General features: G+C 42.4%; 1 protein-coding gene across 2 annotated transcripts; it reads left to right on the forward strand.

Annotated features, from left to right (window-relative positions):
• Positions 1–499: 499 nt before the first annotated feature.
• On the forward strand, positions 500–21,311 carry TAF15 (TATA-box binding protein associated factor 15). Of its 2 annotated transcripts, XM_051809230.1 has the most exons (16): positions 500–626; positions 4,431–4,467; positions 5,472–5,520; positions 5,706–5,796; positions 5,875–5,992; positions 8,647–8,930; positions 9,739–9,853; positions 15,833–15,867; positions 16,458–16,490; positions 17,071–17,180; positions 17,706–17,835; positions 19,076–19,165; positions 20,190–20,274; positions 20,365–20,450; positions 20,552–20,654; positions 20,953–21,311. In XM_051809230.1, exons 1-16 carry the CDS (start codon positions 617–619, stop codon positions 20,990–20,992), a joined length of 1,416 nt encoding a protein of 471 aa, XP_051665190.1. In that variant the 5' UTR covers positions 500–616; the 3' UTR covers positions 20,993–21,311. The 2 variants fall into 2 exon arrangements, with proteins under 2 accessions (XP_051665190.1, XP_051665191.1); XM_051809231.1 differs by lacking the exons at positions 500–626; positions 4,431–4,467; positions 15,833–15,867 and having other exon boundaries at positions 5,467–5,520; positions 5,706–5,992.
• Positions 21,312–23,474: the final 2,163 nt, after the last annotated feature.

Genomic DNA, 23,474 nt, shown 5'->3' on the forward strand with positions numbered 1-23,474 from the left:
GCAAACCTTCACGTTCCATAGAAGAGGCTCTCAAGCTCATGACCCGTTTCTTTAGACCATTCTCCAAGCTGATATTTGCTTTTTCTAAGATAGCCAGAAACCCTGCCAAACTATTTTTCCCCTTCCTTTAGAACCCAGATTTCGGATGTTTTCTTTAAACTCCATTCAGCATCTGCCACAAACGACGATGCACAACCGGGGCGCTGCGAGGGAACCGCGGGGTGGAAGGCCAGGGAGGGGCGAAAAGCCGGGGCGTACAGCCCCATTATGTCCCCGTGAGCACCCTGACCATGTATTAATTAAACTAATTCAATCCTTTTCCGCGATTGCCGGTGGGCGCGCACAGCCCTCAAACACACACACACATCACACACACACACACACACACACACACACACCCCCCCGCCCGCCGTACTTTGGTACGGCCCTTCTCGTCCCCGTCCCTCCCCATCCCCCTCGGCCGCGAGGCGAGTGGTAGGCGCCGCGCGCGCCGATTGGCCGGCGGGCCCCGCAGTCCGCGCGAGCTGCGGGTGCCTCAGTGTGCGCGCGGCCGGCGCGGCGGGCGGGTCGGTCCCTGCGCTCCCTCCGCTCCCGCCGCCCCCTCAGCGCCGCCGCCATGGCTTCGGGTAGGTGCCGACAGCCCCCCCCCCTCCCCCGCCGGGCCCTCAGCCTCGCACCGGCGGCGCGGCGGGTCCGCTTGCGGGCGCGGTGGGAGGGCGGGAAAGCCAGCGGCCATGTGGCGCAGGTGGGAAAGGCCCGCGGCCATGTTATATGTGAGGGGGCGATGGGGGGGGACGGACGCGGTCGCTTTCGCCTCACGCCCCCCTTTCCCCCAGGCTCGGGGAGGGGGAGGGGAGCCACGCCCCCCCCGCCGGTGGCCCCGTGGGCACGCCCCCTTCGGCAGAGGCCACGCCCCCTCCCCGGGGAGCCCCCGCTGCGCGAGCCGCGCAGGCCACGCCCCCTTCACCGTGGGGGGCGTGGCCAGGCGCGCGCCCCCCGTGTCGTAACTGGGGGGGGGGGTCGAGGGGGCAGAGTCCCCTTGGGGTCCTCGGCTCGGGGGCTGCGTGGGATGAGCCCCCCTTTTCGGTCTAGGCCCCCTCCTCTGCTAGCGTGAGCCCCCCGTTTTGGCCTGTGCCACAGCCCCCCCCCCGGTGTGAGGCGTAGACCCCGTTGTGGTTCGTGCCCCCCAGTTTAAGCCCCCCACTTGGGGCTTTGTACCCCCTCAACTGTGAGGTGCCGACCCCGTTTCGGTTTGTGCCCCCCAGTGTAGGCTCCCCTGTTTGGGTGCGAAATGTTAAATGCCCCCCTTTGGGCTCGTCATCCTTCCCTGGTGTGGACCCCCCTGCTTGGGGTTGTGTTCCCCCCGTGCTCCCCACGGTGTGAGATGCAGACCCCATTTTGGTTCATGCTCCCCACTGCAGGCTGTTTTGGCTCGTGTACCCCCCTGGTGTGCGATGTAAGGCCCCCCCCTCGTGGGTCATGGTCCTTCCCCCGTGTGAACCCCAGCTTGCAGTTCCCACCCCACTCTGTCCCAGTGTGAGATGTGGACCCCCCTTTGGGTCGTGTACCCTGCCATATATAAATGCCCCCTTTTTGGGTCATGGCTGTTCCATTGTGTGGACCCCCGATTTGGGTTGCGTTCCCCCCTCATCCCGTGTGAGATGTGAACCCCATTTTGGGTCCTGCCACTCCCCACAGCCTGGTTTATGTGCTCCCCTTTGGATCAGAACCCCCATGGAATGGAGGCAACCCCCCCCATCGGGTCGTGCCCCCCTTTCATGGGACATGCTCTCCCTTTCCCACTGCAGGGACCAGCCTTTGTGTCCCAGTAGCTGCTTTTCACACCCGGGGGGTGCCAGCAGAGCAAAGTCGGGGCTTCACATCCCCCTTCTCTGGGCTTAAAAACTGGGCTGATTGTTTTCCAGCAGAGGATTTAGTTGAGCACAGAGGCAGGATCTGCTCTCCCAGGTGACCTGACACAGCCCAGCTTCTCCTGGGGCCTCTGCGAGCATGTTCTGGTGCTCTTTCCTCATCCCCTTTGAGGTTGGATGTTTGGGTCTCCCCAGCAGCGCTGCCCCTGGCAAGCCGTGGATAGCAGTGTATCCCAGAGTGGGAGGAGGAATTCCAAGGCCGTGTATGCTTTGTGGAGCGAGCCATGTTTTGTTAGGGTCGAGCCGTTTTTGTGTTGTCTCAGGTTGCATGTGTGAGTGATAGACGATACAAACAGAGCAAAGTGTGTTAAAGGAATCCTTTACGCCAAGGAGCAGTTGTTTACCGTGGAAAGTAAATGTGTCCAAAGCTACTAAAATGAGTCCAAATAATGATTTTTCTACTAAATGAGTAAAGCTTGGCAGTAAACTAAACCCACTTTCTCTCCGTGCCTCAGCTACTGACCAGTCAAGTCACCTGTCTCCTCTATTTTTAGCTCTGATGTTCAAACATGAGGTTCTTTTTCTGGTGAGAATATTGAAAAGCAATTCTGCTTCTTTGTATAAATTACATCATATAAGAACCTTAGTTTTCAAATGTACACAGCAGATTCTTCTAAGAGGAATACACCCCCTGAGCCTTGCAAGGTGATTAGTCTCCTATGCCCTGCTTCATCCACAGGAAATTTGTCCACAAGCTTTTTAAACATTCAGTAGAAACGTGTATCCAGGAATTTCCAGAATAAGCTTATTTCAAAAAATATTTACAGACTCTTGTCCCCCTTGAGCCCACGAAAATAAATTGATCAGAAATCTGTGAGAGGTCCAACAGAGGATGTAGAAAAATGTATAAATAAAGGAAATTCCTCTGATTCTGTGTTTTCATATTTTGCAGGCTCCTTATCTGGTTGCTCTCAGACTTTTCCCAAAGTGTTTTGGTTTGGCAGAAGTTTGTTAGGGAGAAGCTCAGGAGATTAAATGTAGTCCTTTAGTCTATAGCTGGTTACATCCTCACTCAAGAATTCTTTCTGATACAACCATTAATATTCTTTTCTTCAATTAGCAGCATTAATGGCATATAAATTTTAGAATTAAACCATAAGCCTGCTTCAAAATGTGGTCACCTATTTAACAGCAATCTTTGTGATCATTTAAATTGAAACTGTAAAAATTTTACCTTACTGTCATTAGAACAATAAATTTGAATTGCACATCTACACTGGGGTTTTAATTGCCTTTCAGTATGAAAAAGCAACGAAATATTTGTGTAGCAGTGCAAAAGGAGGAGAATATTTCACATTTGAGTAAAACTGCTTTATGGGAGGTGTGAAACGAAACATTATTTCATCTCAGCTTTTGGTAAATGTTTCTGTTACAGAATACGAAATTTGATACTTTGTGTTGCTCTGAGGAGATACTTTACCACTAAAAATGCTGCTTGGTGTCTGAATAGCTCAGTTGATACCCTCACCTCACATCCTCACCTCCAGTGATGCCCTCATCAGACCTGTGTTTAAGTGTAAGCACTGGCAGGCTTGGATTTATTACCTGCTGAGGGAGGGATAATGAGCAGATTCAGCAATTTGATGAGTGCTTTGATTGGAAAATGATTATAGTCATTTATGACATTTACCCTGCATTGTAATTAATTCTCAGTGTCAGCTTTTTAGGCAGTTCGGGGTGTAGAGCTTGGAGAGAGAACGTGGAGGAAAGACTGAAATTAGGGATGAAAACAGAGAAGTTCCTGATAGTTTTTATTAGACCACGGCCCCACAGTGTTTATGTAAATTCATTAAGTGGTTTGAAAGGAACAGAAAAATTGCAGGACTGTTATCCAGAGTGACAGAGAGCCCGTGCAGTGCAGAGGTCCCACAGCAGGGGCCGTGAGGTGCCTCTGGAGAGCTGGAGCCTGCTCCTGACAGTGGGAATTCTGCTGGAGCCATGTGTGTGTGTTCTGTGTGGCTGCCTCTGTCACGTGCTGCTGGGCTCTCAGCAGCGTTTTCCCTTTTGCAGTGGGAGCAAAGGGAATTGTCACGGCTCCTCCATCCCTGATTTCTCCCCATCCTGCCCGTGCCTGTGCCCTTTTGCTGGGCAGAGCTTTCTTAGGGCATCTTCAAAAGGTGTTCAGCAGACTAACCTACTTAGCTTTGCTTGCTTAATTAAGCTGCTGCATTCTGCCCGTTGATGATGGCACCATATTCTGTAACCATTAGAGGGGTTGTGCAGTCCCAGATATTTGAAGAGGTGCCTTAAAAATGGAATTCAGGTCTTTCAAAAAGGACAGTTCTAAGTGGCTGTAGCTGTGTCTTGTCCCCCACACTCTGTGCTCCTATCATCCCAGTCTTAACATTTTCTCTTAATAAAGAGGAAGCTGTCTAACTCTGTAGGGAAAGTAGTTGCATTGAACCTTTGTACCTCTCCCCAACCTTTTTTCCTCCTGTACTAAATAAAGGACTGAAACGTTAAATGGAAATTCTCAATATGACTTGTTTCTTTTTCTAGATTCTGGAAGTTACAGTCAGTCTGGGGGCCAACAGAGGTATGTGTGGGGTTGGGTTTTTTTACTGTTAGCAAATACACCAGCAAAATAAAAGACCCATTTAATATTCCCAACATGATGATTGAATCTTCAGGCATGATAGAGCGTTGATATGCTTTTGGAGTTATGGGTGCAGAAAGCTTGCAGCTGAACCTTTATCAAGATGTCTTATAAAACAAGAAAAAGCAGTCTGTATTCCTGAAGAGAGGACAATAATCAGATGTAAATTGGAATGCCATCTCGTAATAGATCTTTTGAAATATGAATATAGGGAAATATTTTTCATGTGACTGCCTTAAGCTGTTCACTAAGATTTTAGTCAAAGGTTATTATATTTATTATAAGGCCCAAAGCTGCAATTTGGGGGTGTATTTTAATCAGGGAAACAAGTGTTTTTATGGAAGTGTGAAAATCACAGCTAATGCTGAGTGTGCTAATGAAAATCACAAGGTTCTGTGCATGTAGCACTGCCTGAGTTTGGATCTGTGTCTGAGCATGATGAGTTTCAGCACATGGTTCTTCTGTCAGTTCCTGAAGGCTTGAAGTGGCAGAATAATGAGTAAGTATAATATAAAACTAGAGTGGGTTTTGATGGTGGTGTTATTCTTGGATAGTTCAACAAATACCAAACAGACCGTAATTAAAATAAAATTGACTCTGTAAGAATGTCCTGAAAATGTAAAGGCCTTTTGTTTTATATAAAGTTTTCTGGGATTCTGAAGAATCTGTCAAACTACAGTAAACCCAGCTTTCATGTAGTTTAAATTTATGCTTGAAATGCAGCAGAAATTAAAATAAGCTCTTCTGGCTTCTGACAGTCAAGGACTAATTGTGGAAACAATTAGTTCACTGATGTGGTTCTAAAGTGCCTGCAACTGCAGTACTCGGATTAAACACCTATTTTGGAATGAAGAGAAACTTAAAATGACACCAAAAATACCTTTACTTTCCAATCTGTATGAAGGGCACTGTAAGCATTTCCTAAAAGCATTTTTCTCTTACAGCTACTCGTCCTATGGCAATCAGAGCAGCCAGAATTATGGACAAGGACAGGTATGTTGAAAAAAACCATCATGTCTTTCAAAGCAGATGTTCCTTGGGTGAAAATAATTGTTCCTGGGCCAGGAAGAATTCCATTCCCAGCTGTGCTTGATGTTTGCAGTTGTGTCTGGCCAAGGAAAACTGTAATTACCTGCTGTGGAAGTTACACTTATTTGAGTACATTCTTGAAATTACAGGGATATTCTGGTTATGGGCAGAGTGGAGACAATTCCTCCTATGGACAGAACTATGGAAGCTATCATGGGAACTATGGACAAAATCAATCAGGTTTGGCTAGCTTGTTACATTCATTGGCAGGAATTAAAAGGTGAATATTGACTAAAAATTTTCTTCCTCGATTTCCAGGTTATGGACAAGATTCCCAGGGATACGATGATGAATCCAGTTACGAAAATCAGAATCAGAGCTCATACAACCAGCAGTCTTATGGCAGCCAGGGCCAGCAGAAAGGGTCATCTAGAGGGTAAGGAAGCAGAGTTTACCAGTGTGTATTTAAAATAACGTCTAGCAGTTGTACATTCTTAACTAGAGCTATAGCAAATTTCCTGGTGTCATGTCTAAAAAAGGCAAATATTTGAAAATCCACATTCTTAAGACATTTTTAATGCCTGAAAGATGAGGGGGTACAGGAAGAATATTTCTTTATGTAAGGATGGATGCAGTTGTTTTGAGTCCAGCTGTATGAGGACATACACTTTGGAAAGTCTTTGGATAGTGGTTGCAATGAAGAGTAGACTTTGAGGAGTATTTTGATTAGGAAAAAGACGTAACAAATACCTTTCCAATCACATTCTTCTGCTTAAACTTCCAGTGCTCTTTTATTAACTTCAAATAAGCTGTTAGCAAGGAAACTCGTAGCTGTTCTCAGATTGCAGGCTACTTATCTGGCTCAGAATGCCTTTTCTTGATGGAGGAAGAATAAAGGATTCAAAAATGTAATGTAAGAATTAACTTTTGTTTTGCCAGCTGAGTAGAATTCTGAAAACATTGTGGTTTTACATCCTCATCAATAACTTCAGTGTGCTCCTGCAAACTCTGCACTCTGATCCAGAGCTGTGCTGTTGCAGGTGTGTTTGACTTGTTAAGTGCTGGTTGTGTTTGATTCAGTTTCAGGAGGATTAAGGATACAACTTTGAGAGTGTGTTGGAAAACACAACCTAACTTCCCATAATGACTGAAAAGGCCACTTAGTGCTAGAATACCTTCATTGTCTAATTTACAAGCTTTGTGTGTACACCCTGAGGTTACTGCTCGTCCTGGAGCTTTATGAGGATCATATGACCTCATTAAAATACACTGTCATGTTCTCAACCTCATTCTTGTGTCCAAGGTTCAAGTATTTTTGTAGTTTTTTACAAGGTGATAAAACAATCTGGACTTGAGCAAACCTGTACTTGGTTTCTGGTTTTGTAGTTATTATTACAAAACATTTTAATATAAAAAAAGCAAAGTCTTAATTTGCCAGCAGTAGGTGCTGTCACTCAGGATGTCTTTTTTCCCTAACAAAGGCAGGAATATGGTTAAGTTTTGCTTTGCTTTATTTTCTGAGCATTTATTAGAGCTCTGCAGAGGTAATAATGTGGTTTTTAACTCTGTAGATGTGCACTGGAAAAAAAAATGCAGCATGTAGATTCTCCAACAAGCTGTTCATGATGGAGAAAATGAAGAAAAGACAATGGAGGGAAACTTTTTGATGTGTGGTTGTAACAAATAAGGAGAAACTGAGAAATTAAATGGTAGCAGCTTACAAGAGGGTGGACACAAAATTGTAGCTGTCACATGTGAAGGGGGAAAGCAGCAAATGGTGGATGCTGTCAGTGATGCTTCCTTCATTGGGGATGGTGCAAAGGCTGAAGCAGAGCTGACCTTTTTGAAGTGAAGACATTAATAAAAATCTTCACAAGCTGTTTACCACTGGGATTAGCAAGGTTGAAGATGAGATCTAGGTTAGGACTGGGAGAGAGCAGATTAGATGGTATTTACACAGGTGGGATATTTTGAGATTGGTTGGACCCAATGGACTGGATCTTAAAATGCTTTGAAAAGCTGGTGGAAACTTTCTGTAGGCTCTGGAATTTTTTTATTTTTTTTTTCTGAGATATTTTTGACTAGCAAGTAATATTACCCAAAGACTGGAGCGGGACATATCTAGTGCCTCATCTTTTGAAAAAGGATGGAAGCAGGGAGGAGGAAGAGAAGAAAGGATGGCAGAGCTCAGAGATTTATTTTCAGTTACTGAAAAAATCAGACAGTTAAGGCATAACTAAGTACCTGAGGGAAAACAAAGGAATGAGTAACAGCCAGTGTTCCCTGGATGCAATTTATTTCTCATAAATCCATATTATGTCTTCCTGTGAAAGGGTAACCTAGATGGAACTGTTCTCCCATAAATCTGGATTTTCAGAATATTTCTGTTTCTGCTTTGGAAGCTGAAGTAGCCTAGGGAAGCGTGGTGTAGGTGAGATTCCCTTGTGGTTGCTCTAAAGTTATTAGTCAGAGAAGATTTATGACTCCCTCGTGGAATGTAGAGCTGCACTGTGTTGGAAATATCCTGGATGTGCTACTGGTCCGTGTTCCTGATGAAGATTGGTGGGGTGGAGATGGCACTAAACTGAGAAGAACTTGCAAGTGTGTTAGAGACCATCACAGGAGTTAGAAAAGCTCTTGACAGATGGTAAAATGCCCAGAAGAAGAGAGGTTGCAATTCACTGAAAGCAAAATTGGGGATTTGGGGGATTTTAGGCAGCAAGTCTCAGCTGTACAGTACAACATGAGCTGAGCACTGAGGCTCTGCCCTGCAGTTCCACAGAGAAGGATTTGGTGTTTAGCAGGTCACGGGCTCTCCATCAGCCATTTATGGTACTGGGAGAGGGGAGAAAGCAAGTGTTGTACTGGGATATGTGAAAGGAGGGATGCTCTTAAGTTACCTTTACAGTGGAAACTGAGGAAGCCAGATACATCCCAACAGAGATGAAACAGAGTATTTTCACATCCATATGCCAGCAATGAGGTGACTGTGACCAGGAAATTGTAGCAATGCCATGAATTTTCAACCCTTACGTTGCTCTCTTGTTCTGTGAACATTTAGCTATTAATTCAAATTCTGTTTGTTTTAAGTGGAAGAGGCTCTTATGAACAAAAGTCAAACTATGGTCAGCACCAAAGCTCTTATGACCAGCAGTCAAGCTATGGACAGAACCAAGACTCTTACGACCAGCAGTCAAGCTCATATGACCAGCAGTCGGGCTACGGCCACCAGGGCTCCTATGACCAGCAGTCGGGCTATGGCCACCAGAGCTCATATGACCAAAAGTCAGGCTATAACCAGCACCAAAGCTCATATGGCCACTCTCAGCAATCCTACCAGTCTCAGAAGGGAAGCTATAGCCACAACAGCCAAGGTAAAATTCACAGGTTGAATTCAGTATTGGCTAATAAAACTGAGCGGAGACGCTGTGAAATAGTTGGATTTCCTTCCACAGGCAGTTATTTGGTGAATAGTTAAAGCTCTTCTATTTATACTCTCGGGGGATGTTTTATTTGTTAAGACTTTCAAAGCATTATGCAGGGGTGAAACACTTTTGGGGCCCCCAAATGGTTGCATTTGCTTGTGTTAGAGGCAGCCTTGCAGAATCCCTGTGTTCTGCAAATTCTAGATGGAATTTTCTTCCCAAGCTATTTTGAACCTTCTTCCTGCATGAGGGTGACATGTCTTGATCAGTCATGAAGAGCTTTTGCACTTCACATTCCAGCTTTATGCTGTGTAGGTGAATTCTGAGATAGAAGAAGCTTTAAGATGAAGCCTTTTTTTTTGCAGTAACTTCACACCAGCAGCACAACCCACTCTATTTATCCTTGTTCTGTCTTCACTGATGTCTTTTGCAAACTGGGAAGGCTGTATGGAAGTCAGATGAAAAGTATATTTTAGACAGTATGTGTTTAATGTTTGGAAAATGAAGTGTAATTACAGAGTGCTTACATTCTAATATACCTTGTGACCCTGGAAGTCAAGGGAGATAAGGGAGCAAAGTTCCTTTTGGTTTTTTTTTTTTTCCAGTTACTTTGTGACACAGATGATGTAAGAGAGATTTAGGAGTTGATACTTTTTTCAGATTTAAATGGAGAGGGGTGGGAACTGAAGGGTGTGAGTTTTCAAGCACTGCAGTTTGCACCCAATTTACTCGTGCTTTGTTTTCCTCGTTGTTCCAGATGATCGACGTGAAAAGAGTAGGTATGGAGAAGATAATAGAGGATATGGCGGGTCACAGGGAGGAGGTAGAGGGGGATATGACATGGATGGAAGAGGTCATATGTCTGGATATAGGTAAGTGATCTCCTTCCAGTGCCTGCAGTTTCCTTACCCTTGTTTCTTACGCTTTAGCTGCTTTTAATTTCTGTTTACTGTATGTCTGTGCCTAAAGTGATTCAGATTTTTTATTTCCAAAAATGGAAGGTTTCTAAAATAAAAACCTTTCTGCACTGCACAGAAATGCATTTTGCATAGGAAGAGCTCTTAGGTTCAGATAGATTGAGACCAAGCATTTGATTGTTCTGACACGTTTTGTTTGCATGAGTTGCAACACAAAAACTGCCCCAGCCCATCCCTTGTTTTCAATGGCAAGAAAACCAACAGCCAGGGATCAAGAAAGTTTGATAAATTCATAGCTAAGGTAGCTCACATTTTAGCAGGGAAGTATTTTGACTTTGCAGTAATAGGAATAATTTAGTAGTAACGTTACTCGTTCTTTGCTGGTTTTGCAGTTCTGAACTTCTATTTTATACTTCTGTGGATTATTAAAACACATTTTTTATTATTGATTTATCTGTCAGTCTAAACACGTTTATTTTGGGTAGATTTGAAATACTAACAATGCTGTCACCCCTTTATCAATTGCCTCGGGCCCTGTCAAGAAAATTTATGCACATACTTAATTTTGTGCTTGCAGATGATTTCATGGAAAGGTCTGAGACTGGGACCTTTGCTTTAAAGCCTATTGAATTAGGCCATAGGACATATAATTTATTAATAAACTCTCCCAGCTGGCTCCCCTTTAAGTGCCTCTGAAATGTTTGAGGGTGCAGAGTGTTCACTGGTGCAGGGCAAGAATGTGTTGAAGCTTCAAGTGAGCTTTGAGGTGTTGCTTGTCAGCCCTTCAAAGGGCTGCACAGCTCTGGGTTATTGCTAAACTCCAGATAAAATCCACTATAATTATACAGTGCTGTATGTTGGAACTGATCTAATTTAAATAATCCAGTACTTTTAAAAACACTGTATTTTTAAACCATATTTGAAATTCGCCTGCTGCTCCCCAATTGTACTTCATGGTTTGGTTTTAGTGATGTAGGTGGGCCCTACCTCTCCTAAATAGGTGTGATAGCACAATGACAAGAGCATATCAATAGTTATTTTATGTTTGCTGGGGTTTTATATAATATGAACTTAATGCCTAATTTTTCTATCATAATTTTTATAATAAACATAAAAACTATATAAATAAACATAAATATATATAATACAAAATTCTGTAGTATGTAGTACCTTATATAATATAAACTTAACTAGCAAAATAATTTCTAAGTTGATTTTCAGTTAAAACTGAACTTCTTTTTCTTAAATTAGATTTTCTGTGTGGATGAGGGTTTTCCATATTCCTGTGAGAAAACCTGGATTTTTAAAAAATCCATTTATAGCTGAGCCCTTTCCAACAAGAGGAATGAATGTGAGCTTCAAAAAACACACTGGTGGATTTTGTCACTTGGAAACACACTTGGGTCTTTGCAAGATTAAGAAAAATGAAATAATGTCTGTGAAAATAAAGCCTCTTCCCATGTTTTTCCAAAATGTGAGAAAACTTTTGGTCACACATCCATGTAGATCATAGTCCTTCAGTGGACTTGGAAGCCAAAAGAAGGAAAAGAGGGGAGGTGAATGGAGAGGTGGGGGAAAATATAGCAAAGTGGGAAGGCATTTATTAGGAATTCTATCTGCTTCTGCTCAGTGATGGTGTCTTTAATAGCATCTGTAGTGGAAATTTGCTGGAAGTACAGTGTCATAGGTGTTTATTCAGTCTTTTTGCATAATTATGACAGAGGATTTTGCTGCTGGCCTACATATTTTACCAGACATGCTTATTAGAAAAGTCTGAAGGGTCAAATTAAATAACAAGCTGTATAGTCAAGGGGAAAATAACTTGTAATAAGGTATGAAATGATGTTTAGTCCTCTGAAATTGTGGGGTTCAGGTTTGGTTTTTTTTGAGAGGGGTGTTTCTCTTAGATATTTTTTTTTATTTATTTCCTGGGAAAATATGTGTGTAGGAATATCAAGTCAGTCTCCAGTAACCATCATTTTCAGTTGTTTACTTTGATCACACTTTAATGCTTAACATTAAATTGTGAAAATTCCATAGCCATCAGGAAATAATCTACAAATCTTGTCTACACAGATACTTTCACTGCTGTAATCACAGAATCCCAGGATGGTTTGAGTTGGAAGGGACTTTAAAAATCATCTCCTTCCACTCCCCTGCCATGGGCAAGGAACCTTCCACTAGACCAGGTTGCTCCAGGCCCTGTCCAACCTGACCTTGAACACTTCCAGGGATGGAATAATTTTTTATTGAGTTGCATCTTTTGGGATTTTAGTAGAATTTTCCCACCCCATTTGCTTTGAAGCTCGAAAAATTGATGATCTCACTAATTTGTGTTGTGGCTAAGAAGTAAAATATTTTCTCCTTTTCAAACCCATAGTAGAAGAGTGTCATCTTCTGGTTAGAAGGCAGGTCTTGAGAATGAAATTCACCCAAGCCCCCTTGTAGGATTAATCACCTTTTTGTCAGTCCTCATCTGAAAAATAAGGAATGAATTGTTTATTGTGGTTGTGGGACTGAATTGTTCTGGTTAAGCCTGTAAGTGGGAAATAAGAGGAGCAATACAAAGCAGGTGAAAGAAGCTTTGCCTTTGACTCTTTGCTCGTGCAAACTGTGTTGGTGAACTGCACAGATGCAGTTTGGAAAGGATTTATCACTGTGTTAGGACTTGTCATAGAAATCCTAACTTTGCTCAGCATAGATTATTTTTTAACTCTTGTACTGATTTATGTTGATGTGCTATAAAAAAAAGCTACCTATGCAGCTTGATTGTTGTGTCAGCTATTAGGAATGGGAACTAGTGGGATATAAATAAACTGCAGCTCCGTGCAAATGGTTTTTACTGTGTGATTTGTGCTCACAATTAATATTTTGACTTGTAGTAGGTATGCTTGAGCTTACAGAGACTTTGGAAATACATGAACAGAGGCAAATATAGGCAGGAAAAAGAAAAAAGCCATCTGTCAGTGACTACTGGTGCACTAAGCATTCCTTTCTTGTCTGTAAAATACACTGTTATGTGTAACTCCAACACACTTGGTGAGACATGTTGGAGGCTGAAATTTGGTCCCTGAATTCTTAGTGCTACTTCTGCCAATATCTGATGACTTTTTAAAACTGCATTTCTTGTATCTGTTGTGCTGAGCTCCCCATGTACCTGTGCCTTTAATTTAAAGAGCTGTTCCCAGCTGGAGTGAGCAATATCCAGATGAACTCCATTTACAGTCAAGTAGGTGATGATGAATCTGAGTATAGGAGGAAAGAACATTGGACATTTCTTTCACAGCAGCAGGTTTTTGTCTCTGTGAGTGGTGCCTCATCATATTCTGGCTGCCTGCAGTTCAGTCTCTTATTTATTATCTTAGTTGGTGGCACCGCTGAGTTTCAGCTGCCTGTTCATGTTTCTGATACAGAATGTTAAAACTCCAAAGTCCATCTGGTCACCCATCTCTTTGTCTGTCTGCAGGCCTGGTGAAGCAATGGGCTGTGAAACACTGCAGTTATATTTTCCACATGTTTTAGGACAATAATGTGGGAACTAATTCAGCTGCTGAGATTGAATTTTGGGTCTCAGGAAGGGGTAGATCTGAGATTGTGGCATCAGCTACTTGCAACCAGTTTCTGTGTTTGAATTCACTTGGTGCAGGATATCTACCTGATTCCAGGGGATCTTGGGTAGCTTTACCCAGCAATCTCTGGAAGGCAACACAGTGCAGCTTTATAAATCACTCATAAAATGTGACTTAAAAATATAGGAAAACATTAACCCATCATCAAAGGTACCTGTTAGTGAACTGATGCAGATTTTTGTGGGGTTGGCCACGTGGGACTGAACCGAAACATACTTGGGCAAAAACATATTTCTATAGACATTAATTAAAACTAATTAAAAATTATGGATTGCACTTGTTAGTGCAGGGTGCAGAATTACTGGAGCACAGAGGTAGGAATTGGGCATTGGACTAAGACTTCCTTTACATTTCCAACTCTCACTTCACAGAATCATGGTGCACATTTTTACCCCAGCATCTTACAGAATCCTCACTTCCTGTAAGGTCCTGCATTTGTTGGCACAAAATTATTTTCTATATTGTTGGGGTTTTCAAATTTATGTCTCTGCTGCTGTATAATTTCACATCAGAAAACATGTTCTGGATATTGCTGTCCTGATGAATTGGGACTGTACTCTGGGGTTGGAAAACTTTGATAACGTTTCCACGGTTGATGTTATTTGCTCTTGTTATTTCTGAGCTAAAATCCCAGAAGAACAGGCATTCCTATTAAAAATTGTTGTGTCATAATGAAGTTCTTTTTTTTAGCTGAAGTGAATTGGAGATGGCAGAAAGGTATTTACAGTAAATTTTATGATCACCATTGTGTTTTTATCACTGAAAACAGCCAGCCTTGAATAAAGACCAGCATTGATGTTGCATATAAAATTCATTCATGTTACCTCTTTAATGAGCAGAGTGAATTGCTTATGAGTAAATGACACTGCAATTTAGCATTCAGATTTTTTCTGTAAAACAGCATTAAAATCTGCAGCAAAAATTTATTTTAAGAAGAGTCTCAGTAAAAATGTAACCTGTCGTGACAAACACCTGGGTACTGTCACAGAACGTCAGTCACCCTCCAAAGAATGTCTCTTAATCCAGGTTTAATAATAACCTGTTGGAACCTTATTTCTTTGTTCCTCACTTTGGGCAGATTTTATCTCATGGATGTTAAGTATCAGCACCTTCCATTCATGACTTTGCCAAAGAAGTTACTCTCTTAATTTTATTTCATTGTCTTTTGCTGGATGTTTGTGTATTTGGACTGTGCTGTGTGGGCAGAGAGAATTAAAACCTGGAGTGACTTCTAGTCATAAAGTGCATTGGTGAAGAGGCACAACAACTCCAGAGGCTGGAATATCCCTCTGCAACAGGATTTGAGCTCACACTGCCTTTATCTTGTGTGAAAGCTCTCAGGATTAGGTCACCCTGCCTAATTTTGAGGTGGCAGCTCTACCCCCCCTCGTGAGGGATAACAAGCAGGCAGTTGTACAGTATGATATAGTCTTTCTGACATTTAGTTATTGACCTTCTAAAAAAATCCAGTGGTTGTATTTTTCCTGAAGGCTTTGAGTATTGATTATATTGTGTTCATAACATGGATGCAATTAAAAATGCTGCAGTGAAAAATCCTGCAAGTACGAACCTTTCCATTGAAAAGAGCGAGGGTTTATTTTCATGCACATAATTGGAGGCGTAACAACCTGTTTAAATCCCCTTCTAACCTTTGAAAATTGATGTGTGTAATCTCTTAACTTGGTCTACATTTTGTGCCACAGGTTTCAGAATGAATGAAATAAAACTTCACGGCCTCTGCTTTTGAAGCTCACATACACACACCTTCTCTGTAATGTCAAGTGCTGTAGTACAGTAGGTCCCCACAGCCCCTTGCTCAGAGAATGGCTGATTCTGCTAATTTATCCCCTGTATATAAATGCATAAAAATGGAGGTTAATTAATTTTAGCTCTTTTTTACTTCTAGAAAAGTACTAAAGTACTAATTATCCCAAAGTAGCAATTACATCTACAATTAAAGCCCGTTAACCTTCACGAAAATAACGTTTTTGTTTAAACCCCAGTTTTTAATAGCAGTTATTTTGGCTTGTGGGATGGGAGAAAGTACTGAACCAACAACATGTGGATGGGTTGGTTTAAAATACTCCTTAGGGCTTCTCTTCTCCAGTGCAGCACCCTGAGAGATTATTCACTTTCATGTAATTTAATCTTTGAACGTGAGCGGGTAGTGAGGAGAACATAGAGATGGTGCTTTAGCTGCCAGACAGTAACTCTCAACTTGTCATCAGTTAACTGTAGATTGAGCCTTGGGCTCAGCATGTAGAGACTTAAGGAAGAAATCATTTCTTCAATTTTTCCTCTGCAGTGGTGGTGACCGTGGTGGCTTCAAAAATTACGGTGGTAAGTGCCGAGTATCCAAAAATGTTTCAGTGGAAATTCTTTATAAATCTAAAAGCCACCAATATCTTGTTACTATCTAGTAGAAGCATTATAGAGTTTTGGTGAGGCTGGTGTGTTCACGAGTTTTAGTAGCCAAACTTGTAGCAATAAACTGGATTCCTACTTTTGTCAAATTGCATGAAAGAATTTGTGGAGACAGTGACGTTCACCGGATTTTTTTTTTCTTTTCTTTTTTTTTTTAATTTTTGTTACAAATGCTTCTTAGAATGGTACTAGAGGTAGAAAAAAAAAAAGTGGGAAACTGCTTGGTGATCTGACAACCAGCATTTGCAAGCAAACACCAGCACAGCATCAGTGTGGCAACTGCCACATGCTGCAAGTTAAAGAACACGTTAACGTCCTACAGACACCTTCTGTTGAACGTTTAAATCTAAATATTCTCTAAGTCTCTGGTTAATGTCTTAGATCTTAGATGCATTGCATACATTCTTTATATATTTTCTTGTTGCTAAAAAAGTCACTTGAAAGTGCTTTGCTAAAAATAGTCTTTTTTCTTTCTTTTTTTTTTTTTTTTCAAATCCATTTCATAGGTCAAAGGGATTATGGACCGAGATCAGATGCTGGTAAGAAAACAAGCACTGAGTGGGAGTGGACTGTAGCTCTTAGGTCACTGCTTTTAAAATGTATGTCTAGAAAGATGGATGTGGCTGCAATTCCCGTGGCTCAAAAGAAATGTAGCTAAAGCATGTCTTCCTTGAAAGAAATGTATTTTATTAAAGCACATGGGAATTTTTGGATGTTCAGGCAGCAAGTAAGAATTTGCTGATGAACTTTGGATCTGCCTGAGCCAAGCAGCTGCTTTCACTGCCATCCCACTTCTGCTAAGCTTATGTTATTTAAAACACACACTGCTCTGATGGGTTGGGATGTCCAGCTGCGTGGAGAAGTTGAGTGTGTGGCAGGCAGCTGGTCAGCTCCCGAATGTGTTCTCTGATGTACTGCAGCATCTGAAGGTGCTGTGTGGGCCTTTTTTGAAGTTGGTGGTGCTAACTTCAAAATTATGCTCCCTGCTCATCCTTTATTTCACACAAGATGTCTTTGGGATTTAAGGGTCTGCTACTGGGCAGCACAGAGCTGAGCTTTAAATGTTGCTGCTGTTGCAACCACAGGAACACATGGTAAATGTAGCTTATTTTTCCGTAGATTCAGAGTCTGACAACTCTGATAACAACACCATCTTCGTGCAAGGACTCGGGGAGGATGTTTCAACAGATCAAGTGGCAGACTATTTCAAACAAATTGGTATTATAAAGGTATGTGAAATGAGAAGTCATTGGTCAGAAGGAAGAGAACTTGTGGAGCTGGTGTGTTGGAAATGTACTGGTATCATTCAAGGCAGAGTTCGCTCTCACTCCCCAGCAGTTGTAGATAATATTTTATCTGAGTTCCCAGCTGACAGCTCATTTGTAGGCTGGCAGCACTAGCACCTTTTTCCTAGTGACATTTAGATTGCTTTGTGTCTCTTCTTTAGTCTTTATAACCCTGACACTCTATCCATTGTAGCACCCTCATACACCCTCACATGTGTGCCTCTGTGTTCTGAGGCTGCTGCTTCTGTTTCTGCAATTCTAAATTGGGATTTTGGGCACTTGACCTCTTTTTTTTTTAACACTGAGCCCATCCATCATTACTTCATGGAGAACACTCAGTTATATCCCTCAGTTTCTGCAGGCCAGCTCCAAGAGAATCTTCTTTCTAAAGATACTTAGTGTTAGCTCTGAACTGACTTTACCAGTGTTTCTCCTGGTGTATGCCAAGTGTACAACCTTTCTTTTCAGACCAACAAAAAGACTGGCAAGCCTATGATAAATCTTTACACAGACAAGGATACTGGCAAACCAAAGGGAGAAGCAACAGTATCTTTTGATGACCCTCCTTCTGCTAAAGCAGCCATTGACTGGTTTGATGGTGGGTGAGAGTACCTGTTCTTTTTGCTATTTATGAATCTAACAGGCAGTGGAAGAAGCAAATCAATAACCTCATTGGGGACCCTGTGCTGCTGCTTATGTGGCTTTTCATTTTGTCTTTTTGGTGGGTTTTGTGTGTTTTTCTTAAACAAATACCTGTATTTCATGGGATCTTTTGTGTGCTGAATTTCTCTCTCATTTGGTGAAACAGCAGCTGGTGGTTTAGACCAAAAATGTGTAATGAAACTGGGGAGGTTTGCTGCTGTACCTCAGTCATCCCTGCAGAAAGTGTGAGAGGTGGTGTTCATGTCACTTCTTGTACAGACCAACAGAGCTGTAATCTGTGTTAGCAGCTGGAGGGATTCCCTGTGGTGTTAGTATTGATATTTTTAGAGTTTGGGAATGTTTATGGCAATTTGTGCTGAGTGCTTTGTATATACTCGGTGAAGAACAAGGGTTTTTAGAATTTCTGGGCTTATCCCAGAAATACATTGATGTGAAATGCTTCAGACTTGATGCAGGAAATAACAGTGACACTCTGGTAGTAGTTAACCTGAGGGGGTGAGGGAAAAGTGCCTGCTCCTGTCACCTTGTGTGTGCACAGAATTTTAGTGATACTGGGTAGAAACAAAAGGACGTACTCTACATCTGGTATGAGACGATACTGCATAAAAAATCTGGCATGGCACGCTGCTTGATGGTTATATTTTGCTATATAAAATGCAAATTCACTTTTGTTTAGGAGGGTAAAGCAAATATGACTCTATAAGGCACATGTGCAGTCCTGTTTGTTCTGTGATAAATGTTGTGTCTATGAAGAATTGAAACTGAAAAACATGAACTTTTAAAATACACTCACTTGGGAGTTAAGTTTTGTGCTGGTTGTTGAATGATACAAAAGCCTTGTTGCCTGCCTTGGAATTACAAACAGAGTTTGAATATCCAAACCAGTTATTCTTGAACATGGCCAGAAATCTTTTAAACATCCTTATGTCTGTTTAAATTGCAACCTTCAGATCTCATTTAAACTAAAATATCTGTGGGTTTATGGAGAGCCTAACAAGTACCTCATGTTTACCATCTCACCTTTGGACCAGTGCTTTCAAAACCAAGAGATTTACTGCAGCCTCCCTCTGTCTCAAGAGCTTTGTATTCAGTCTCTGTGTGCAAATCACTTCTGCTCTCCTGGGCTTGCTGCTGTGTTGTTGGGAGCTGTACTGATCCTTTCTCTCCTTCCACAGGAAAAGAATTCAATGGCAATGTTATCAAAGTTTCTTTTGCAACTAGAAGGCCCGAATTCATGAGAGGAGGTGGAGGTGGAGGACGCCGAGGTGGGACTAAAATCTGTAGAATCCTTGTTTTTGCATTGTTAAATGCTTTTTAACTGTGATTGACTTATGAAAGAGAAGTTGACTTTGAAGCAGTGATTCATCAAATATATGAGCCTTTGGGATTCTGCCAGGAAAGGGAGTAATAAGGACTGAACCAAGTTAAGTAAACTGAAATCGGTAATCTCTTTTGCACAGCACAGAATTTATGCTTTCCTTTAGAACTGGAAAGTCTCCAGATCTTGTCTCAGCATTGCTTTTAAAGAGAGAGTGTAACAGTGATGCTGAGGCTGTACCAGTGCCATGTACATAGGTGTAAATTCCCAGTGAGCATTTGCTTGTTACAGCAAAGCCTTGAGATACTCTGATGTTTCCAGCTGGTATTAAGCAGGGTACATTATTCAACTGCTACTGACTCAGAGCAGCTGTTGGATGTCTGACTCCTTTAATTAAAGAGAGTCCTTGATTCTCTGCATGTACAGTTTTGTCAATAGTCCACTGGATATTCATTCCCATTTTCCAGGAATCATGCTTTGGGTGGTGGCTGTCAACAAATTTTAGTTTTTAAATCAGGCAGATAGACCTGATTAAAAATGATTCTTCAAGAACTTTAATTTGTATAAAAGTTCTTCATCTTTGTAGTGCAGAAAACAAGACTGTTGTCCCTGTGCTCATGTCAGAGGCATCCTGGCATTAATCCAGACAGCTTTTTGTTAAATTTTTGTTCTGTGACTAAGTCTGGCCATATGTGATTAACATTATATGTTGTTAAATCTTTCTGAAACTTTATTAATGCACACAGTGGGTTTATATTTACCCATTACCAATTCAAGCAGATCAAGTTTCCCTTTACTGCTGAAAAAGAATTTATGATAAATAGTGGGGATATATTTACATTAAACACTCCTTCCACCTGAAAAGTCTGTCACTTGGGTTCTGAAGCCAGTGACAGTCCTTAATAAATGTTTCTCATGTGCAGGTCATAGACACTTCCCCTCCTTTATTCTGATTATAATTTTGTCTGCAGGTTCACGAGGTGGATATGGAAGAGGTGGGGGCTTCCAGGGTAGAAGTGGGGAACCCAAAAATGGTGATTGGGTTTGTCCTAACCCGTAAGTGTCATTTTAATCGGGCAGGGGTGCTTCATGTATGCTCCTGGAGTTTCTTCACAGCTCAGTCTGGGGAATCCTTGTCTGTTCCAGGTCCTGTGGCAACATGAACTTCGCTCGCAGGAATTCCTGCAACCAGTGTGGTGAGCCCAGACCAGAGGATTCACGTCCTCCAGGAGGTGTGTAAAAACAGCCACGTCTCTTAAGTGTTCAAAGCGTTCGTGTCACCTGCTTCTTTCTGCAAAACCTGACTGATGTGCCTGTTTGCCTTTTGCCCCAGATTTCCGTGGCAGGGGTGGCTATGGAGGAGAAAGAGGCTACCGAGGGCGCGGGGGCCGAGGCGGCGATCGGGGAGGTGGCTACGGGGGCAAAATGGGAGGAAGGTAAGAGGTGCTTGGCTGTGGAGCAAACAGGCTGTGCAACTCAGAGAGGGACTGTGGGAAAAGGGTTGTTTATGTGTGCAGGCACAACTCTGCTATGAAAATATTAACTACAGATAGGAGCTTCCGGAGGAAAATAACCCAGTCTGTCAGCTGAGTGTGTTTTGTGAGCGTGTTTGGATGAGGCTCTCTAAACACAGAGCAACGCACAGACGTCAGCGTAGAGATGTTTGACTGAAGGGACTGTTTGTTACTTGCTTAAAACTTGTCATTTGCTTATAACTTTCTCTTTCCCTTCCAGAAATGATTTCAGAAATGATCAACGCAACAGACCGTACTGAAGACCACTGTGAATGTTTTGTTTGTCTTCTTGATGCGTTTGATAGTGAAATTGCCTGCAGCTTCACCCATGGCCTCTTTGGATAGTGGAATTGAGTGAAACTAGATTTTTATTTTGGTGGGAGGGACTGGGGTGGTTTGGGAGGATTTTTTTTTAAGCAAGACATTGAAATTTAATCTTAATTTCAACATTCTCCTCTTTTTTTCCCCCCATACCTTTTCAACAGGCCCTAAGAAGGAAAAGAATGAACTGTAAAATATTGCCAAAATATGAAGTGTTTTGTAATACAACAATAAATGCTGATTGTTTTATTTGTGAAATCCTACTGTTTCACAATTACTTCAGTTGCTTGTCTTTCCTTATGTATTCCCAGCATTCCTGTGATGTGGCCTAAGCAGTAAATAAGCCCTTATTGTTTGGAATGGCACTGCAGCTTTGACCTGAGCTTTCTGCGTTCCCAAAATCTGCAATTAAGTTGGTGTGAGCCTCCTTGCTATCCATGCCCTCTATCCAAGACTTGCAGACTTGTCCCCTCCTCTCCTATTCCCTCTAAGACAGAACTCTGTGCTGCCTGCAGTCCTACCCCACACCTGCTTGGGTGCAAGGCAGAGCTCAGTGTGTGTTCTCCTGCTGCCAAGGGCCAGAACAGCTCAAAAAACAAGGTGGGATTGCTTAAAAAAAGAAAGAAAAAGGTGGTTTGCTATACCTTGCTGTACCTCTAGTTGCTGCTTTTGAAATGTGGGTGATGCAAACAAGTGCTGTGTGTAGCTGATTTATTTGAGATCAGGTACAGGTGAGGTTCAGTAGATGAATTGTGAGAATTTGGGATTCAGCTGCGAAGCCAAAGGATGAAGATACAATGGAAGTTCATTATCCCTCCTCTGCACAGGTGAGGTGCTGGGAATCTGGGAAGCTGGCACTGCCCCAGTCAGCTCATGCCCAGTGCTGCCTTTGCATCACAGGCCTTTGAGAAAGAACGTCTGGCTGTCCAATATTCCAGGGGCAACACTATAAATACAAGTTCTTGGGGTCTGTAGTTACAGCTGGGCTCACAGAGCTGCAAAATATCTCACAGAGAAATGAACAAAACTGGCTTTTGTTAAGGTTTGTAAGGCAGCTCCCCAGCTTGGTGTGCATTCATGGTCATGGTAACCAAGTTCAAATCAGCATTCCCCGTGGCTGTAAATGTAGTGACTCTGCTGGGCCTTTTTCAGGTTTCTCCTGGGAAGCATCTGCTCTGTCAGGAAATGCCTCTGTCATGGATTGTGGGCAGTTTGTTCCTCTTAAAACAGTGGAATTTGAGGTATATGTGTGTTAGTGGCAGTATAAAATTTAATGTATGGCATGTGAGGCTTCAGAAAGGCAAACTGTTGACAAATTCACTATCTGTTGTTTTGCTGGGCTAGAAAAGTTGGAGGTTGATGGTTTTTAAGCTGGAGTTAGTATTTGGAATGAAGAGGCTAGAGGGTGCTCTTGCCCACAGCTGCACTGGCACATCCAGGAGTGGAGGGAGCTGGATGGAGTGGAAGGAAAGCAGGGATCAGCAGCAGGGAACAGCAGTGTCCCTGCTGGGGCTGCACCCAGAGCCCTTGGAGCTGAGCAGAGAGTTGGGAATGGCTGAGCTGAGCAAAACCTGGCTGTGCTGGGGCCAGTGTGGGTTGTTTTAGTTGCTTTTGGTGTAGAGAGAGTTAAACTAGTTCAGGGAGGCCCGGGAAGTGATGTTCTGTAAAAGAGATAAACCCAGATGATGGTTTAACTATGTCATTGCCCTCTGACTGCTTCTGCCAAGTCCTTTAGCGCTGCAGTTTTTCTCCACAACTGCCTAAAGTTCACCAGGATAAGCTTTAATTGAGGTTAAAAGCAAAGTAAAAAGCGTATAAAAATTAGTATATTAAGGATTGAATTAATTTTAGCTCTTCACGGTGCCCTGTGAGAATTTGGCAGGACTTCATATAATAAAATTCCAAACTAAGGAGGGACAGGACAGTGAATTTATGAGGAGGAAGAACACCAGGAGAGGCTATCCCAGCAGAAAGAAGGAGTTTGGGTTGTTCTCAGCATAGCTAAGAACAGCTCTGCTCTGCTGCCTTCATCTCTATTTATGATCTATCCTCCAATAATACATTTTCTAAGCAGCGAGGGTTTCGTTTGGGGAATCAGTCCCGTATGGAATGCTGGTGGTTTATTTATAAAAACACATCTAGCACTTGCCAAGCTCAACAAGGACTTCGTGGAGAAAAGAGGGATGCCAATGCAAAAGAGGCATGTGATCGTTACAGAGCTGAAATGCCACAATAATAGCTAAACAATCTCAGAGGCAGCCGAATAGTTTCCATGCTGGCTCTTTGCAGCCAAACCCACCTCACCCTGAGAAGAAATGCAACTTTTAAGTTGCTCGAATACCACAGTCCTAAAGAGAGATATGGGAGCAGTGACTGAAGCCAGTAATTCAAGTCTTTGGGGGTTTGAGGGCAGGATTCCAT

Source organism: Manacus candei, unplaced genomic scaffold (genome assembly GCF_025592945.1).
Source record: "Manacus candei isolate 608988 ecotype Guabito, Panama unplaced genomic scaffold, ASM2559294v1 h1tg000076l, whole genome shotgun sequence".
Classification (NCBI taxonomy): Eukaryota; Metazoa; Chordata; class Aves; order Passeriformes; family Pipridae; genus Manacus; species Manacus candei.

Excerpts from the sequence above, each read along its gene's own strand:
- TAF15 (XM_051809230.1), top strand. Across the intron at positions 8,931-9,738 it reads CTATAGCCACAACAGCCAAG|ATGATCGACGTGAAAAGAGT; the intron begins GTAAAATTCACA and ends TCGTTGTTCCAG. Across the intron at positions 20,451-20,551 it reads GGATTCACGTCCTCCAGGAG|ATTTCCGTGGCAGGGGTGGC; the intron begins GTGTGTAAAAAC and ends CTTTTGCCCCAG.